At 46.0% G+C, this 19,975-nt stretch overlaps 2 protein-coding genes across 2 annotated transcripts; one reads left to right on the top strand and one right to left on the bottom strand.

The window, feature by feature from the left end:
* On the top strand, positions 1-7,639 carry CNTF (ciliary neurotrophic factor). The gene is made up of 5 exons (XM_083755695.1): positions 1-330; positions 1,846-3,095; positions 3,151-4,286; positions 4,350-4,861; positions 5,219-7,639. Exons 1-2 carry the CDS (start codon positions 217-219, stop codon positions 2,332-2,334), a joined length of 603 nt encoding a protein of 200 aa, XP_083611821.1. The 5' UTR covers positions 1-216; the 3' UTR covers positions 2,335-3,095; positions 3,151-4,286; positions 4,350-4,861; positions 5,219-7,639.
* A 7,322-nt stretch (positions 7,640-14,961) lies between these two features.
* LOC310840075 (macrophage-expressed gene 1 protein-like) lies at positions 14,962-19,975 on the bottom strand. Its single transcript, XM_083729260.1, has 2 exons — positions 19,549-19,975; positions 14,962-17,327 (listed from the first exon to the last, which is right to left on the bottom strand). Exons 1-2 carry the CDS (start codon positions 19,765-19,767, stop codon positions 15,120-15,122), a joined length of 2,427 nt encoding a protein of 808 aa, XP_083585386.1. The 5' UTR covers positions 19,768-19,975; the 3' UTR covers positions 14,962-15,119.

Below are 19,975 nucleotides of genomic sequence, written 5' to 3'. Positions count from 1 at the left end.
CAGAGAGTTAAGCTCCGCTGCCAGGAATTTGCAGTTTCTCCCTAGGCCGCGGGGGATGGAAGAGGGCGGGAGAGCGGGCAGGCTATGCAACAAGTGGAGAATTCTCTATTGGCCTCTGGAATGCATGAGCTGAGCAAGGGATTTCTGTGGACACCCAGCCTTATGTGAGCTGTGCCTTGGCTCTCGCTGTCCCTTCTGGGGCAGCCGAACCGGGTGATGGCTTCATCAGAGTGGCTCCCTGGGATGTCCCACCACCGTGACCTCTGCCGCCGCACCGTTCATCTGCTGAGGAAGATGCGCTCAGATGTCAGTAGCCTCCTGGAGTCCTACGTGAGTCTTTTCTTTGAAACTCTTCTTCCCACTCTCTGCGGCTCGGATGTCTTATTTGCTTAGCCTCAAAAGCTCTGGCCACCTGTTTTCTTTGAATTTTGAAAGCAGGGCTTCATTTCAGAGGGAAAAAGAACCCTGTTGATCTGAAACTTCATTGAGCTTTCTGAGGGAGCAAAATGTTTGTCGTTCCACTGTAAAGAAAAAGTGATGCTTTTGCACTGATCAGGTGTGTTGCTTAGCTGAGTGTGGAGCCAGGGGAGCCTTTCCCTTGAGAAAGCATAATGGGCTTTGTACTCTTTCTTCTCTCACAAATTAGACCATTTTTACCAGATAAGGCATATTAATGCTCCCAGTATGGGGTGCCTTTAATTTGGATTTCTAGTGAGATTCATAATTATAGATAAGTGGTAGTTTTTCCTAATCAGGGCTTAGCTAGAGCCTTCTGTGCCTCAGGTTATTTAATTTTATTCCAGTTGAAACTGTTAAGCCCCTAATCTCTACCTGGTGTTTCGGTAAATCCAGCCCTGCAGAGGGCATCTAATCTTGATGTGAAGGCACCGGTCAGTTCCTCCTCACTCCACTCCCTTTGAAAGCAGTCTTCGTAGTTTTATATATTTAACAATGAAGGGGGAAATGAATCACTGTGGCACAGAATCAAGTAATTAGAAAGGGCTGTATATCTTCCCAAGTCCACTCCCTGCCCACAGGCAGAACCATCCACCCACAACTCGGCTGGCGCTTTGTTACAGCAAGGGCAGAACAAATAGCTCCAGATAACTCATGCAATAATTTTAAGGCACATATTGGGGATCAAAGAAAAATAAGGAAAACAAGCTGGTTTTGACCTGGAAGGGGTGTGGGACTCATTTCTATTGCCAAACCTTGGTGGTCCATCAAAGCACTTGTCCCAGAAGGAATATTTTGGAGCAGTCTTGTCATGGTTGGAAGTAGGTTTTCCATCCCTATCAGAAGTCAAGACAGAGTTTGAACCAGGGGCTTAACTTAATTATTTTGTAGCAGACCTGCCCTGGGACAGGGTAGGGGTGGAAATAACAGGATAGGAACCGCTGGGTTACTATAATATAGCGCCATCTTGTGGAGGCTACATGTATAACATCCTTTTCTTGGAGTACCTTTGGAATCCATATCTGAATGATAGACTTTCCACACTGTATACTGTAACTATTAGTTATTAAGTTATATACTGATTACATGCATGCCAAAATTGCCTAAGCGGTTTGCAATTATAAAGTCAATCAGTAGTTAAAATACAGTGCACAATAACTCTAAAACGTCCTGAATTAAAATATACAACAAGATAAGCAATTAAATAGCATAACTGTTAAAATACCTAAAAACTGGATAAAGCAATAAAATTGCAAGTCCAGTTCAGGGGAATGCCAGGGTGAACAGTTGTGGTGTAACAATTGCCTCGAGAAAAATATGGGCAGAATTTCTGAAAACCTTTTTATTTTCCCCACCTACTTGCTCCCTTTCCGATTTCTTTTCTTCTAGGTTGAGAAACAAGGGTTGGACAAAAACTTCAACCTGGACTCGATTGACGGCGTGCCAACAGCTGGCACTGAACAGTGGAGCGAGATTTCAGATGCGGAGCGGCTAGCAGACAACCTGAAAGCTTACTGGGCATTTCAGATATTACTGGATGAAATCCTGGAAGAGCAGAGGTCCAGCTTGAGCCCGGATGACACAGCTTTACATGAGTCTATCCAGTCCGTTGTGCTCCAGGTCTCGGGTCTCGCTTACCAACTGGAGGAACTGATGGCGATGCTGGAGCACAATGTACCAGCCAAAGAGTTGGGAAGTATCAGAGATGCTGGTGGAAAGAGCTCATTTGAGAAGAAAATGAGGGGCATGAAAGTACTACAGGAGCTTGCCCAATGGACTGTCCGGTCTGTCCGGGACCTGCACCATATCTCCAAGTCTGTTCAGGCAGGCGCCATTCCACGTTCGAGTCGCCGCCTGGCTCAAGCCCAGAAGAAATGAGGCTGCTCTTCTCTGTCAAGGGTCTTTCCTTTCCAAAGGCTGTACCTCCCTCTCAGCTGTGGTGTATTGGATTGATACAGTATGGTCAGAGTGAGCACTCTGATGAGAGAGTAGGAGTGACTAGCGCTTTCCAGATGTTAGTATTTATTTCCTTTTGAGAAATCCTCAAATTCAAGCTGCATACCAACATTAATTTTGGTGTGGATTCACACAACCTTTGACGTGGAGACTTCAGCGACCACGTGCTGGTTGGGGTTGACTTGCATGCCCTTTGTTCCGAGGGTTCAGGGTGGGTTGCAGTATGTGTAGCTTTAGAGAAACCTTGGAATTTAAAGGTCAGCCAGCAGGTATACAGGATGACCCAGAGATTTCAGCCTCTCCTCTTTCCCCTTCCCACCACGTTCTGAATACTAGTCTTATTTGCTGTTACTGATTGTTTGAAGTTCTCATTAAATCCTTTTTGACTTCCACACACTGGGAGGGGGAGAAAACCTTTACGTGAGTTTGCCTTGACATAAGTCATCTGAATCCACCCCTGCTGAATTTCCCTTGGGAAAATTCAACTAAAGTGATTGTGTAAGCTGGATCCTATGAAACATTGCGGGGGGTTGGACTAGATGACCCTAGTAGTTCCTTTCAATTCTACAATTCTCTGATCTATGCCCTGGTACATAACAAAGCCCTGCTCAGTTCTGGGAACTCACAACTTGTCACAGGCATCTATTTGGCTGTAGTCAGTGGTGTCCCTCTGCTGAAGGAAGGCTGTCCGAGTTAACATTTGAAGTGATTTTCACTTATTCCACCTTCCTTATGCAGCCCCCAGATCTGCTCAAAATGGTTGGACCTTTTAGAAAAGTGTGATAAGGCAGCACAGGAGACTACAGTAGAAAAAGTGAATTTTCAAAATCAGCTCCCCACCCCCTTTCAGCTCACAGAATCCTTCACTGGAATAAAGATTCTTCCATTCAGAGGAGGGACACAGTACATGTAGTGTTGTATGGACCCCTTGAAGTCCAGTTTGTCCCAGTTCACCCTGGGGGTTCTAAAGTGGATCACAATCAGACTCGGGTCAGGATCCGCCTGGATCAGATCAGGTTAAGTCTGCTTTGGAAGCCGGCTTCTGCGGATTCCTCCCTCCAGCCCTAGATACACAAAGGCTAACAGTTGGGGGAAGAATATTTGTTGGCCTGGAGATCTGACAAAGTTCCGCCACTTGGAGTAAATAAAGATGAAAATGTGATGTCCAACAACTGGAAGGAATTAAAGCCACCCTTTTCAAGTTCTCAGTTTTACCATTACCAGAAGTTGTATAATCCACTTTCCAGGAATGCTTCCTTCTGCTTATGAACTGGAACAGGATGGAGGGATAAGAGCTCCTGCAAGCTGCTTCTTTTTTTTTAAGTGCCAGGCAAACTAATGCAAATTCATTGCTAATTCATTCACTTCAATGAGAGGATATTATGGAAGTGGTGTTTCTCTGTCTGAATAGGGTTCTAAAATTGCCTGTGCCCCTGGTGCATTCTTTGAAAAGTCTCACAGCAGGCTCCAGAAGACCCTGTTGCTTCCCATGGAAGGCTGGCTGTCAACAGAAAATGTTGCTTGTGCGCCAGAAAACTCCTGCACTGAACCTGCTTTGCTAATGCTTTGCACAGGGACAAGTGCTTCATTTACGCAGGAAAGGGGCCCAGTTAATAGTTCTAGACTCACTGACATTGAAACTCTATTTAACCATGACTTTGAAAGACTGTATACAAAAGCAGATTAGTATTTTCTGGAAATGGCTGCTTTCAAACCAAAGCAGTTGGCATTTTGTTTTTGCTAAACTAACCAGTTAGGTTTATTACATAAGGCTGCAATCCTCAGTAGACAGAGGAGTAAGCGATGTTGAACATATTAAGCTTTACTTCTCAGTAAATTTGGAAATGCACAGCTTGGCAATGAGCTATGTGGCTGCAATACTTAGGAGCAAATCCTACTGAACTTCATAGGAATTATTTCTGAGTAAACATGGATAGGAAGTGGAGCTAGCCACTTAAATGAACTGCTGTTTTTTTTCTCTGGGGAAGGTGCAAAATCTTTTTTTTAATGGATTTAATATATAAATGTGTATAGATTGGCTAATCATTCATGTGGATCCTTTAATCTATGCCAACTGCTATTTAAAATGAGCTAAAGGAGGGGGGATTTACTTTTTAATCTGCATTGGTTCTATGTTCTTGGAGCAACTGGCATGAATGAATTAACCCATAGGGTGACTTCTCTAAGTGTGTGTGTGTGTGAGAGAGAGAGAGAGAGAGAGCACAAGCTGGAGGCGGGGAGACTCCAGAGTGTCAAAAAATCCCAACAGGAAATGTTAAATATTTGGTCCAGTGTGCCTAATTCAGAAGAACGAAACTAAAAGTGACTAGAATGAGTTGTTGTTTGGGTCAAAGACTCTTTTAATTGGTGGGGAAGAGTTTCTGCCAGATGATCTAGGGCAATTATAAAAGAACAGAGTGTTTGTTTACTGCACAAGGTAAAGGTAAAGGTACCCCTGCCCGTACGGGCCAGTCTTGACAGACTCTGGGGTTGTGCGCCCATCTCACTCAAGAGGCCAGGGGCCAGCGCTGTCCGGAGACACTTCCGGGTCACGTGGCCAGCATGACATCGCTGCTCTGGCCAGAGCCAGAGCCGCACACGGAAACGCCGTTTACCTTCCCGCTGGTAAGCGGTCCCTATTTATCTACTTGCACCCGGAGGTGCTTTCGAACTGCTAGGTTGGCAGGCGCTGGGACCGAGCAGCGGGAGCGCACCCCGCCACAGGGATTCGAACCGCCGACCTTTCGATCGGCAAGTCCTAGGCGCTGAGGCTTTAACCCACAGCGCCATCTGCGTGATGGTAAAGGGATGGGTTTTTCAATCCGCCTCTCAAAATTAAAACAGGTTTGGTGATGGAGGGGGTTTGCAAGCGTCCTGGGATTCTGCACCAAATTAATCCAAATTTTGCTCTCTGACTAAAAGGATGCAGGATTGTAAGTCCTATTTAGAGTAGATCCATTTAAATTAATGAACCTAAGTTGACCGTGTCTATCAACTTCAGTGAGTCTACTCCAAGTGAGACTGGCATTGACTGCCCCTCATAGATACAACTCATATATTTAACCAGCTTAACTGATAGGAGTCTTTTGTTGAATCTGGAGTACTTTGGTGACAGAAGGAAAGAGACAAATAAGGGGAAGAGCAACAGAATGTCTGTGGGAAGGGGAACGTGACTGGAGTCCTTTGCATTCTTTCTAGGGAATGATCGCTATTGAAATCAGTAGGATTTACTTCTGTTTAAACATACTCAGGATGGGGAAAGTTATGAAGGAGAGCCAGGTCACACAGAAGCTCATTCTCTGAATAAAGGTAAAAGTAAAGGGACCCCTGACCATTAGGTCCAGTCGTGGCCGACTCTGGGGTTGCGTGCTCATCTCGCTTTATTGGCCGAGGGAGCCGGCGTACAGCTTCCAGGTCATGTGGCCAACATGACTAAGCCGTTTCTGGCAAACCAGAGCAGCGCACGGAAACGCCGTTTACCTTCCCGCCAGAGCGGTACCTATTGATCTACTTGCACTTTGATGTGCTTTTGAACTGCTAGGTTGGCAGGAGCTGGGACCGAGCAACGGGAGCTCACCCCGTTGTGGGGATTCAAACCGCCGACCTTCTGATCGGCAAGTCCTAGGCTCTGTGGTTTAACCCACAGCGCCACCCGCGTCCCTTTATTCTCGGAATACTGGACTTTAAAAAACCCTATCTGCTTCTGCTGAATAAAGTTGGGCTTTTTTTCTTTCCCAAATACGACTTCCGCTGAATAAAGGTAAAATTCCCAAATTCTAATTCCAGATTCTGTGTAAAGTTCAGCACTTGTGGCAAATGCCCCCTTATTTTTCCTGTGAAGGTGTGTTGGGTGGGGTGTTTTGCTTCTGCTGCTTTTCACACATGGGGAGTGAATGTCAAAGGACAGGTAATGCTTGGAGAGGTTAGACTAGCCTTCCCCTATATGATGTCCTCCAGATGTTGCCAGATTTAGCCGCCAGCATCCCTGACCATTGACTTGGCAATGCTAGCAGGGAATGATGAGAACAGGAGTCCCATCACAAACATCTGGAGGGCACCAGGCTGCGGAAGGCTGGGTTAGACCAATTCATATTTCCATAATCCATATTTTGAAGGAGCTCCTCTGAAGGCTATGACCCATTTTATATAGAGAGAAAATAGTGCTCTTTCATTGACTAGGATTCAGACTTAGCATTCTACGTATGAATGGATGGGCCCTTTCTGCTCATAAAAATGACTTGATCTAGCAAGGGGAGTGATTTTTGCTAATTTCCCTATTCCCCAGTGCAAGTTCCCATGCTGTTCTAGAGAGTCCCCCCAGCCTCTGGATCAGATCTGGCAGGGAGTGCATGGAAAGAGGAAATTAGTGAAATATATATGAAAGGCAAAATTCAATTTCCTGCCAGAGGTCACCTTTATCTATTGTGCTGTTTCTAACTTGAATATTTATATTTATGTTATATTTTAAAATGTGAAATGATTCTTCTAGCAAGTGTTTTTTTTTTTTAAAAAAAACACCTTTAGAAATGTACGAAATCTATAATTATTGGAGGTGCCTCCCATCATAACATTTTGAGTTTTCTAACTTGGAAGCAGAGTGAAAATATCACGGTTGCTTCCCAGTTGTGATCTCACTCGTTGCAAGAAGGCTTTCTGCATCTAGAAAAAGAATATAACATTATTAAGAGGGTTGCAATATGTAATTGGTTGAAAATTTTGATCAACTAAATGTGTCCCACAGTTACTTGGGCAGATTTTATAGAGCATACATTTTAATAAAAGTAATTAGAAAAAATTTAGATGGCAAGTGCAGTCTTAGGAGAAGCATATCCCTCCTCATCTCTTCCACATTGGAGAGAATGTGTCTCCTAAGAACATGGTGTCTAAAGCACATGCATCATCTAAAAGGTGGCTGGGGGAACCTGTAGCTCTCCAGATGATTTTTGACTCCATCTCCCATCAGCCCCAGCCAGCATGGCCAATGGTCAGGGTGAATGGGAGTTGTAGTTCAGCAACATTTGGAAAACCACAGGCTCCCTACCCTAATCTATAAACAAAGTATGCTTACTGTATGCTACCCATTTGTAAATTTAACCAATTAATAGATTAATCACCAAACTGATGTGATTAAAGATCTGTTTAATTGTGTGAGAGCCCTAATTATTGATTGCACCAAAGTGTGTTACAATAATTTGATTAAATAAAGTTGATTTATTTTTTAACAGGATATTGTTCTGGTCTTGCTCTTTGTATTTGGGATGATTATTCAAATAGTCTGTGTTTTAAAGTTGTGCCACTATTTCAGGATGAATCTTCTGTGGGTGTTGGGTCAATAAATTAGTGGAGCGGGTCTTCTTGCCGCCAGCAGAGTGCAGCTATAGGAAAATGCACAAATTAGCGTCTTCTGCCTGTGGAATTTTGCCCATCGTAAAACAGCAGCACTTTGGGCCAGTGTTTCCTGGGTGCTTTGTTCCAATCCCAAGCATAATCAAGGAATCTCATTACTCAGGATTTTATCTCCAGTCACAACTCCTGCTTCCAATTATCAACATTTCTGAATCAGCTTGGTTGCCCTCATAGTGTGTCATAGGATGGAAGAGAAGAGAAGATCACATGTCCTATAGTGCAGTTTCTCATGTGGGCATTCTTTTTGGAGGCTGGGCAGGTAGATTTGGGGACTGAAAGCTTGCAGTACAAGTTATTCCTTCCAGTTGTTGTTGGCTAAACAAGGGGAGTCAACTGGAAGCTAAATAACAGTACAGTGGTACCTTGGTTCTCAAACGCCTTGGTACTCAAACAACTTGGAACCCAAACACTGCAAACCCAGAAGTAAGTATTCTGGTTTGCGAACTTTTTTGGAAGCTGAATGTGCTCTGTTTTGAGTGTTACACTTCTGATTTGAGTGCCACACTTCCGTTTTGAGTGTTACGCTGAGGTCTATCTGTTTTTGCTATTTATTTTGTGTTTTTGTTTTTGAGCTTTTTTGTTTCGTTTTTGGGACTGTGTGGAACCCAGTTCAGCTACTGATTGATTGATTGATTGATTGTGTGACTGCAGTACATTGTTTATTGCTTTCATTTTATGGATCAATGGTCTCATTAGATAGTAAAATTCATGTTAAATTGCTGTTTTAGGGGTTGTTTTTAAAAGCCTGGAATGGATTCATCCATTTTGCATTACTTTCTATGGGAAAGCACATCTTGGTTTTGGAACGCTTTGGTTTTGGAATGGACTTCCAGAACGGATTAAGTTTGAGAACCAAGGTACCACCGTATATTAATGATGGTGATAATACACTCCAAAACACTTCTTAGTGTCATACTTGGGAGAGCAGCTTTGAAATCTCCAAGTAGCTGTGATGACTGCGATGATAAAATGAAGAGGGGGAGAAGCATTACACCACCTTGAGCTGTAGTAATAACAAACTAAATCACCATTTCCCTATGAGATTTTCACCACCTTTCCATTCTGAAAACTGACTGCTCAAGGCAATGAACATCAGTGGATCCACACCGTGGAGGTGTGGGAATAAAATGTGAAGGGTGAGTATTTATAACATCTTGCTGTGGGGCACATGCATTGTATGTGGCCAAGGGAAGGGAGGAGGAAGAAATGTATTAAAGCTGCACCCTGTCATTGTTCTTAGGCATGGGTAGGCAAACTAAGGCCCGGGGGCTGGATCTGGCCCAATCGCCATCTAAATCTGGCCTGCGGATGGTCTGGGAATCAGCGTGTGTTTAAATGAGTAAAATATGTCCTTTTATTTAAAATGCATCTCTGGGTTATTTGTGGGGCCTGCCTGGTGTTTTTACATGAGTAGAATGTGTGCTTTTTGTGGGGCATAGGAATTCGTTCATTTCCCCCCAAAAAATATAGTCTGGCCCCCCACAAGGTCTGAGGGACAGTGGATCAGCCCCCTGCTTGAAAAAGTTTGCTTACCCCTGTTCTTAGGGGTTAGGAGTTCAGGGAAGTATGGGGGGGGGGGGGACACAACCTGCCGTATACTGTGAACTTTTTCCAGTCAACTTTTTGTGGGGCAACATAATGCCTCAAAACCAGCCCCTCAAGTCAGAGCCGACAATGCACAGCGAAACTTGAGAGCTTGTGGTTTATGTATTGACTCCTGGTCACGCTGTAAGTGACACTGTCTCCTTCCATCTCCCTCCCTCTCTCTTTAGTAACCAGAGTATGAAACCCATGACTGATTTGAAACTGAGCGGAAATAAACACGGAGGCTGAACCAAGTGTTTGATGAAGCTTTCCCCGAGACTTGCGGTAAACCAATGAAAGAAATCTCCCATCGGTGAACTTGGCAATTTTCGAAAATAACATAGCATTAGTTCAGACCTGATTAGCTTGGGAAATGTTCCCATGGTATGAGTCTGACTTAATTAAACTGGCTCTTTTCTATTCATCTTGGTGCTTGAATCCTGCTTACAGGATGACCTTCAAAACATCACTCTCAGTTGCCTTTCATTGCTCTTTCTGATGGCGCTGGTGCCTGCCTGGCCAAACAACACATTATCCCTTTGGGTAGCAGTTGCGGGAAATCACAGGTAGACAGAGAACTGCTGTGCTCATGTCCTGCTTGCAGACTTCTTCCCACAGGTGCTGTGAGGACAGGAAGCTGGACTGAATGGACCCCATTGGCCTGATCCTGCTGGCTCATCTTACGTCATGTTCTTAACACAACCATTAAGTGAGACACAGCTCTCTTGTCTGATGTACAAGAAATAGGTTATATTTTCTTTTTGTTGGTTGATTACAGATTACCAATTTAGTCACCAACTCCCCATTTTATGAATAGGCAAACCTAGGTGCCCACAGAGGTATCAAAACTAGCAGACCAGTCTTGGGCACCAAAGCCCCCGTTAGGGAGAGCGGTTAAGCATGGTTTCGCTTCTGGTCTTCATGTAGAATTTGGAAAAAGGACCGCTGTGGAGTTAAAATATTTTACACTACATTCCTTCCATACCTGTCCCTGTTCCTGCAGTTGCCATGCCTGGCGGTTTGCTCAATGTTTAATGGGAAACTCTCATATTGTTGTCAAGCTGTATTCTGATGTTTTGTGTTGTCCTGTGTTTCCATAAAATGGGCTCTGGCCATTCCCCCTAAAGTACTTTGAGTGTAAATAATATACAGTGGTACCTCTGGTTACATACGTTTCAGGTTACATACGCTTCAGATTACAGACTCTGCTAACCCAGAAACAGTACCTCGGGTTAAGAACTTTGCTTCAGGATGAGAACAGAAATCGTGTTGTGGCAGTGCAGTGGCAGTGGGAGGCCCCATTAGCTAAAGTGGTGCTTCAGGTCAAGGACAGACCTCCAGAACGAATTAAGTGCTTAACCCAAGGTACCACTGTACACTTTCAGTGCTCATTTAAAGTACAGTCATACCTCATGTTATGTTTGCTTCAGGTTGCATGTTTTCAGGTTGTGTCCGGAGGTATCGGAAGGGGTTACTTCCAGGTTTCGCCACTCGCACATACGCAGATGGGTGTAATGACATGCGCAGAAGTGGTGAATCGCAACCCTTTTCAGGTTGCGAACGGGCCTCTGGAACGGATCCCGTTTGCAACCAGAGGTACCGCTGTACAGTTGTATCTTGGATCCCAAATGCCCTGGAACTTGGACATTTTGGCTCCCGAAGGCCGCAAACCTGGAAGTGATTATTTCAGTTTGTGAACGTTCTTTTGGAACCCAAACGTCCGACGGGGCTTCCGCAGCTCCTGATTGGCTGCAGGAATCAGAAGCCACAAGTTGGTTTTTGAATGTTTTGGAAGTCGAAAGGACTTCCAGAATGGATTCCATTAGACTTCCAAGGTATGGCTCTTCCCCTCTCAAGGATCCTGGGACCTTTATTTTACCCCTCACAGAACTACAATTCCCAGCACCCTTAAACTACAGTTCACAGGATTTGCACGTGCTGGGAAGGAGTAATGTGCTTTAAATATGTGGTGAATAATGTGGATCTGCCCTTTGGGAAAACACTTTTAAAAATATGAGGCATAAGTATTTATTTCAGACAATTCTCTAGTAAAGGTGTCCAGCACTTTAGGTGAAGGCTGGCTGAGTTCACAGTGGTTTTCTAATACACACTGGGGTACAATCACATGGCCCCTTTTTGATCTTGGGTATTAACTCAATGGGGACGCGGGTGGCGCTGTGGGTTAAACCACAGAGCCTAGGGCTTGCCGATCAGAAGGTCGGCGGTTCGAATCCCCGCAACGGGGTGAGCTCTCGTTGCTCAGTCCCTGCTCCTGCCAACCTAGCAGTTCGAATGCACATCAAAGTGCAAGTAGATAAATAGGTACCGCTCCGGCGGGAAGGTAAACGGTGTTTCCGTGTGCTGCTCTGGTTCGCCATAAGCGGCTTAGTCATGCTGGCCACATGACCCAGAAGCTGTCTGTGGACAAATGCCGGCTCCCTCGGCCAGTAAAGCGAGATGAGCGCCGCAACCCCAGAGTCGGCCACGACTGGACCTAATGGTCAGGGGTCCCTTTACCTTTACCTTTGTTAACTCAATAAGAACAAGAGAGATTATTGTTTAGTTAGTGTCATTAGTGTGCATGGTGCTTAACGGAGTTATATGGGCAAAAAAGACAGATCTCTGCCCCCAAAGAGTGTAGATTTCAGGGTGGGGAGAGAAAAGGAGGGGGCACTGCAGTTTTGTCCATGATGCAGTGCTTGGCAGCGCGACACAGGAAGATCAGATTGCAAACAAATGTGTTTTGAACTGAATTCTGAAAAGTTCCCATCGGAAGCCCCCCCCCCCCGTGACTTTGGCTCCTGGTGAAGGCGGCGAGCAGCTGTTTCATCTGGAGCAAGAGCAGCTGCCACGAGGAGTGACTCGACGTGTGCTGACTCGCCAAAAGGGTCATGTGCCTGTACATTGTCTGCTCCACCGTTGCGCAATCTTCCTATCCTCTAATAGCATGAGAGGGCAGATCATGCATCCTTACTCTGCAGTCTGAGTAGGACAGCCACAGGTTTATTCTTGGCAGTGTACGAAACTGCAAACTTGTCTGTACAAGTATGATTTCCAGCCCAATCCCAAGGCAGGAGAAAGGGCTGCAGCGCAGTAGCTGAGGTTTTGCATGCAGAAGAAGGTCCCTGGTTCCATCCCTGGCACCTTCAGTGGCAGCTGAGAGCCATAGCTGCCAACTTTTCCCTTTTCTCGCGAGGAATCCTATTCAGAATAAGGGAATTTCCCTTTTAAAAAGGGAAACATTGACAGCTATGATGAGAGCGCCCTGAAAATTCTGGGCAGCCATTGTCAGTCAGTGTAGGCGACACCGCAATGGGCCAATGATCTGGCTCCCTATGAGGCAGCTTTCTGTGTTCCTGCTGTGATGCCATATTTATTCAGATACAAGTCCCACTGGGTTTGATGCATTTTACTTCCAGGTGTGTATGCATAGGATTGTAGCCTCGGACTCTTTTTTTGGTTGCTCCAAAATATTCTCAGAGGAGAGGGTGCGATGCAGTGGGCAGGCTATTGGACAGCACCAGCAATACCTGTGTTGAAATCTCTGCTGGGCTATAGAATTTAGTGGGGGGCCTTGGCCTTCAGCCTCTGGCAGTGAAAGGCAGAGCAGGAAAGAGGCAGCCATTGGCCTCCATCCACGTGTTGGAATGGAAACCTCTCCGAGTGAGGGTCACTTCTCTACCTGTGTTAAGGTCACTGTGTAATTTAGAACCCTGAAAGATCAGGATTTTGCATTGCACAGGGAGTCGTATGATTTGATGACACAAGTACAGTATTTAATTCACCGATTGAATTTATATACTACCTTTTCCTCCAAGGAACTCAAGGTGATGCACATGATTCTCCCCTCTCCCCTGCAAGGCAGGTTAGGCTCAGAGGCAGTGACTTGGCCCAAGGTAGCCCAGCGAGCTTCATGGCTGAGTGGGGATTCGAACCCAGGTCATAGTCCAATATGTTAGCCAATACACCACGCTGGCTCTTTCAATAGGATCCCCTTTGCAGAAGTCCCCCACCCAGGCCCTAGAAAGTGTTGAAGCTAGTGACAGGGGTGGGGTGGGGTGGAAGAGGAGACATGGATGACATGACAGAGCAAGGAGGGTTAATACACTCATTGCTGTTGTCTAGCTCATGTGGTGATGGGGGGGGGGGGGTAGGAGAAGAACTACGAAAGAGGGCTGTTCTCTCAGTCTAATCTACCAAATGAGATGTTGTGAGGATAAGCGATGACACCATGTTTGCTTACCTGAATTCCTTGGATAAGGGTTGGATATAGAAGTAATGACTCCTGAAAGTCCAGCTCCTTGCGGAGGGGTATTCTATAATGCACTCCAGCATATTTGTCTTGAAGCTCCCAAGAATTAATTTCAGCATCCCTAATATAGGTTGAGGTTTGTGGCACCTTAAAGACTAATTCTACATGGGTGGCATTCTGCTTGAGCATCAGAATGTCCCCATTCTCTCTCTGCATGCCCCCCAAAATTTGCTCCAGGTGGCCCCTGCCCCCTCCACCCACAACCCTCAACCAGATTTTGGGGCTGCAGGGGAGTAAAGAGGAGCATAAGCATAGCCGGGGGGGGCTGGGGGCAGCTGCCCCCCTGTCAAGTAAAACAATAGAAATACTTAACCAACTGACCAATCACATCGGTTCTCCCCACCTAACGAAAGTCCTGTCCCCCCCTAACAAACTCCAGCACCCCCCAACAAAAATCCCGGCTACGCCCATGAAGAGGAGTGGGAAGGTCCATTGCGCAAGTGGAACAGCTGCATTGGATTCAGCCCAAATGGGTTTATTGTGGAATAATTTTTCATGGATTAGAATGCAGATGTATCTGATGAAGTGGGCTTTAGGCAACAAAAAAGTTTAAGCTGTGATAAATCTGTTAGTCTTTAAGGCGCCACAAAACACTGTTTTTGCCATGATATAAGGATAGGATTGCCCATCTGGAACAAGCAGGGGTGTTGAGCAATGCAATCTCCTCTTCCAAATCAATAACCCCCTCCTCCCAACACCATGAATTAGCACAAAGATAGGAATACGCTAATAAAACAAGCAGTCACACAAGTTGTAAAAGTCTTTTTTAAAACCTTGGAATGTATTTCATTAGGAAAAGAAGCTTTGGGTTGCTACCCAAGGGGTGTTTTGTGTGCATTTGTTGCATTACTTCATAACAGAGTACTAGGAGACGATGAACTGCTCGGTTTAAAAACTGAGGCAAAGCACTATAGAATTACAGAACATGAACAAATCCAGTATAAAAACCCCACATCAACCAGAGAGTGAAGAAGCATAAGCATGGTCAAACAACCTGATATATAAAAGGCTCAGTAACCTGACAAGGCCCTTATAATGTTGTTTCTGCTCAGGGCTTTGCCTTGCCCATTCTTCACAGAGGGATGGCAGAGCCTGTGACGTCCCTGTTCGGTGTTTTTTCTTTTCTTTTTTACCCCATGTGCCCATTGGCCCTGCTACCTGGCTCTGATGGGAGTCCAGCAATGTTTAGAGGTTCCTTTGTTGCTCTTTGTAATATCAAATGCATCTTTACAATCCACACAGTGCAGTGTGCTTTCAGGTGGGTGTTTATTGTGGGATGAGGGCTCCATATCCATGCTAATGCTTGCTTTCACCCACCAGTCATTATTCTGCCCCTGTTACCTGTGCACCTAACTCCCCAATGAAAGTGTGTGTCTTATTTCTGGAGCCCAGGTAAAAAGCTGCCTCAGGCAGCACTGAGTTCTGGAGTAGTTTCTGTGGCTCTGTAGTTTTCTTCATCCTGTACAAGAGGTTCATTTGGCAGCTCCTGGTATCCTCTGCTTTTAAAGTGCCGGATTTTGTAAAGTGCGATAGCCATGGTAATGGCCAAAGCAGCAATGACTGTTATTGTGATTACAGCGATGGAGCCCCCTGAGAGTTTAGAATGATCCTGCCCGTCCAAAAGTAGAGCTATCTCTTTCTTATCAGTGGCATTGGCCAGCCTCCAGCTCCCACTGTCATGTGTTTTCACCCAGGCTTGGCTCCCGTCAGACTGCACCAGGATGGTGTCAGGAAGGCTGGAATTCGTGGAGGGAGAACGCAAGAAGGGTGGGAGCTTGAGGGCGGCTAGCTGCTGGGCAAAAAGGGTCCCGGCCTGCAAGCAATAGAGGATTTGGCAGCCATCGCTCAAGTAGGCCTTGTGTTGGCTATGCCCAGCTGGGCATTTCATGGGGTATTTGGTAGGGGAGTCCTGGTAGAAAAAATCCTGGAGGACCCCAGGACTCTGCCCCTTCAGTAATCCAGCCAAAGGATTGCCAGACTGGCAGCTAAAGAACCCCCCAAAGGGCACCGCAAACCGAGATCCCATCTCATAGTCGCTGCTGACACATACCTTCAGATTATCAAACAGCACCAGGGGGAAGAAGTAGGCCGGGCAGGCACGGGTCTTGGTAACTGGGTTCTCGTTCCCAGTAGTGTACAGTCCTCCAAAGAGAAAACCTGAGTTTTGGGGGACAGGGCCCGTGGCAGCACACCAGTAGGCGTTAAACTTCACCGTGCTGGGATAGTAGCGGATGCCGCAAACGGTGTCGCAGCAGGAGAAGAAAAGGTAGCAGGTGTGGCACTGCTGGTGGCACTCCGTCTTGGGCTTGCTGGCGGTGCGTTGCTCGCCGTGCAGAAGGGCAGCAGAGAAGTTAGCTGGGCAAGAAGAGCTGCCTGTCAGCGGGTTCTTTATCCGGTAGGCCTGGCAGAGCTCCTCGGCGTCCCTGCCAGACACGCCGTGGCATTCCTGGAAGACTCCCCCAAAGGTGAAGTTCGTGTTGGGGTTTTGGCACGACCCGTCATCTACGTTGGCCTGGAAGTTGAAGTTACTGGACTCGGGCTTGAGGCAGCCTGGGTGGGTGTTGACAGCATAGTAGAGGAGGATGGCCTTTTCCACCACAGTGGCCACGCGCCGAACGGTAGGCTCCGGCAGTTCTGGCAAAGCTTCAGGAGTTATGAAGAATGGCAGAGGCCTCCCAGACTTGCCTATGGCCACTAAGCTGTTAGGGATGCCTTCCTGCCACTTCTGGAGGGTGATGCCAGGGTAGAAGGGCACACTGCCCCAGCCCTCCATCTTGGAATCCACCGTGTTGTCGATGTAGCTCTTAGTCAGATTATCCCAGACCTGTGAGGAGAAGCCCATTCCCACGTTCACCTTGCTGAAAAAAATCACTGATGCTGAGGCAGTGATGCCTGCTTTCTCTGAGGCCTTTTCCAACAGAAATTTGCGCTTCACCTGGTCCTCCTGTATCAGGCTGGCTCCAGCTTCCAAACCTGTGAGGACGTGTGTGCCGTAGTTGAGCACCAGCAGCTCTGCGAGGTACTCAGCAGACCGTCTCTGCTTGTTCTCTAGGTGGTTGCCTATGTTCACAAGCTGACGGCGAAACTCCTTGTGGAAAGCCATGGACGGGAGAGCTTTGACGGAGTAGATGTGGTACCGGGCCTGCACCCGTGTGGTGACTGTCTCATCATAGACGTTGTGCACCTTGGTGTCCTGGGAGCCATCCGAGAACTTTCCGTTAAGCACCGGAAGGAAGGAAATATCAGTGTTGACAGACTGGGCAAAGGCATCCGTGTAGTTTTGCCAGTCCTGAATGATCTCAGAGTGCAGTTCCACTGTGCTCTTCTTGAGCGGCAGCACGAAGACATCGTTGGGAATGAGGTATTCGCCATCTTCTGTGGTCCGGCACTGGGAGTAGTTGAGACTCATCACCATTCCCATCTCTATGTTGCGCAAGTTGTCCCATCCACCCCCTGGCAGCACCTCCAGCACTTTCTCGCCAGGGTCCCTCTTACAGGCCTTGAAGCTGACTGGATCCTGGGCCCCTGCATCTTCTGCCCTCAGGAAAATCAGGAGAGGCCAAAGCCAAAGTGCCATGCTGGAGAAAGGGAAAGGCCACTTACATGCACAGCCCTGAAAAACAACACACACGTCATGTAGCCTCTAATAAACAAAACACATTTATAAAGTTTTTGTGGACTTCAGTTCACCTCAAGAAAATTGCCTCGTGTTTCTTTTTTGCCCGCTTCTATGCTAAAATGTCAATGTAGGTTTTTAAAAGAGGTGTTTATGCTTGTGGGATTCCTGTTGGCATTTGGTTGGTCACTGTGAGAAGAGGATGCTGGACTATTCTGCCTTGGATGAGAGACTATTTTGCACTCTGTTCTGCCTTGGTCAGACCACATGTGGAATATGGTGTCTTGTTCTGGGCGCCACAATTTAAGAAGGGTGTTGACAAGCTGGAACGTGTGCAGAGGAGGGCAACAAGATGATCAAGGGTCTGGAAACCAAACCTTATGAGGAACAGTTGAAGGAGCTGAGTATGGTTAGCCTGGAAAAGAGAAGACTGAGAGGGAATATGATAGCTATCTTCAAATAACTTAACGGCTGTCATATGGAGGATGGAACAAACTTGTTTTCTCCTGCTCTGGAGGGTAGGACTCGAACCAGTGGATTCAAATTACAAGAAAGGAGATTTCAGCTAAACACCAGGAAGTACTTTCTGACAGTATGAGCTCTTTGACAGTGGAACGGTCTCCCTCAGGAGGTTGTGGAATCTCATTTCTTAGAGGTTTTTAAACAGCGGTTGGATGGCCTTCTGTCATGGATACTTTAGTTGAGATTTCTGCATTGCAGGGGATTGGACTAGATGGCACTCAAGGTCCCTTTCAACGCTACAATTCTATATATTCTATGACAAGAGTGGCCTTTGGCCTGACCCACCAGGATTCTTCCTATGTTCTTATTATATTTCAATATATCTAAGGTTTTCATTAGATAACATTTCTTATGGTAATTATGTCTGGTTCCTTAAGTTTGTTTTGTGTGTAATTTCTTCTTTCTTTTCTAATAAAGTATTTATTTTTTAAAAACCTGAAATGCATTTGTCTCACAAGATTTATATACTGTTTAATGAACAAAAACTTCCAGAATACAAAAATCATTAAAATAGCAATAAAATCAAAAGTTAAAAACCTATTGACATCATATTTATCAAAATATAAATAAAATGCATGCAAAATAAACACCATTCACAACAGCAGTGGGACATGGAACACCCATATATATGGTATTGTTTTTGTTGCAAAATCCTAATGGTCAAGCTACAAATGAGGTATGTTCACAGCCTGGGTGCCTAATATGGAGCCTGTTTCCAATTAGGATTGAGGGCCTGTGACATTTTTCTTTTGAAAAATCAGCCTGTCCCTGGTACTATTTGCCCTGTGTTAATCATTAAATTGGAAGGGACCAAGAGGGTCATATAGTTAAAACCTGAGCAAGGCAGGAACCTTTTTCACAATATGGGATAATCCTGAGATTAAGAGTCTCATGCTCTTCTGAATGAGCTATCCAGGTACTATTTATGACAAGCAGTGCTTGGTGAGGGGTAAAAGTAAAGGGATCCCTGACCGTTAGGTCCAGTCGTGGCCGACTCTGGGGTTGGGGCGCTCATCTCGCTTTATTGGCCAAGGGAGCCAGCGTACAGCTTCCGGGTCATGTGGCCAGCAGGACTAAGCTGCTTCTGGTGAACCAGAGCAGCGCACGGAAACGCTGTTTACCTTCCCGCTGGAGCAGTACCTATTGATCTACTTGCACTTTGATGTGCTTTCGAACTGCTAGGTTGGCAGGAGCAGGGACCGAGCAATGGGAGCTCACCCTGTCGCAGGGTTCAAACCGCCGACCTTCTGATCGGCAAGTCCTAGGCTCTGTGGTTTAACCCACAGCGCCACCCGTGTCCCTGGTGAGGGGTAGGTGTGTCAAATAAAAGTCAAGGATGGGACCATTTCTGACAGAAAACTGGTATGGGCCCTGAGCTTTCTCCAAAGGTTGCTTCCAAGCATTGATTCTGATTTGTTTGCGTGAAGGTTATATATCCTGTATAGCAATGGTTGCCTCACACTTTTCCCCGCACAATTTCTTATAGAGTTCATCCAGGAAAAGAGTCCTCCTTTTTTTCTGGCGGGGGGGGGGGGAAGTGTGTTTGTTGCACAAGAGCACCAAATCCACTTCAGCTGCACAAGATGAATTTGCCAGGAGAGGACCGAACTGCACCCACAAAAAAGCAAAACAGCGGATGATCCAAAAGCCTACCTAAGAGATGCCCCTCTAGAGGTCCCAAAAAATTGTGCCCTACCTGATTTGTGTCTTCCCAGCTCCTCTGCTTGCTTCTCTCTTTCTCAATTCCTTTTCTTTTCTGGAGGTTTTCAAAGAGGGCAGGCAAAGCAGGGGAGGGGGCAGCAAAAAAAGAAAAGAAAAGAGGAACTTCAACTGCCCAATTCCATTGGTGGAGGGAAAACCTCTTGAGGGTGTGCTCACCTCTCTGGGGGTTGTTGTGAGATGAGTCATGGTTCATCTGATGTTGCTAAGGGAAAGTGAAACCTGTCGTGTAAAGTCCCTTCTACAGCCTGTTTCATATTGTTTGCATTTGCCTGAATTGGCTCCCACCAAACTCTGGAATTTCCAGGCTTTGTTGGATACAAGAATATGTCTCCAGGCCTTATTGAAAGGTAAACAACTTGTAGCCAGGGCATAATTCTGCCATCTTTGTGTCAAAAACAGAA

The sequence above is a fragment of the Podarcis gaigeae genome, assembly GCF_964106915.1.
Source record: "Podarcis gaigeae genome assembly, chromosome: 1".
NCBI lineage: Eukaryota > Metazoa > Chordata > Lepidosauria > Squamata > Lacertidae > Podarcis > Podarcis gaigeae.
The sequence above is the reverse complement of the archived record's forward strand: the minus strand, read 5'-3'. Positions and strand labels throughout refer to the sequence as shown.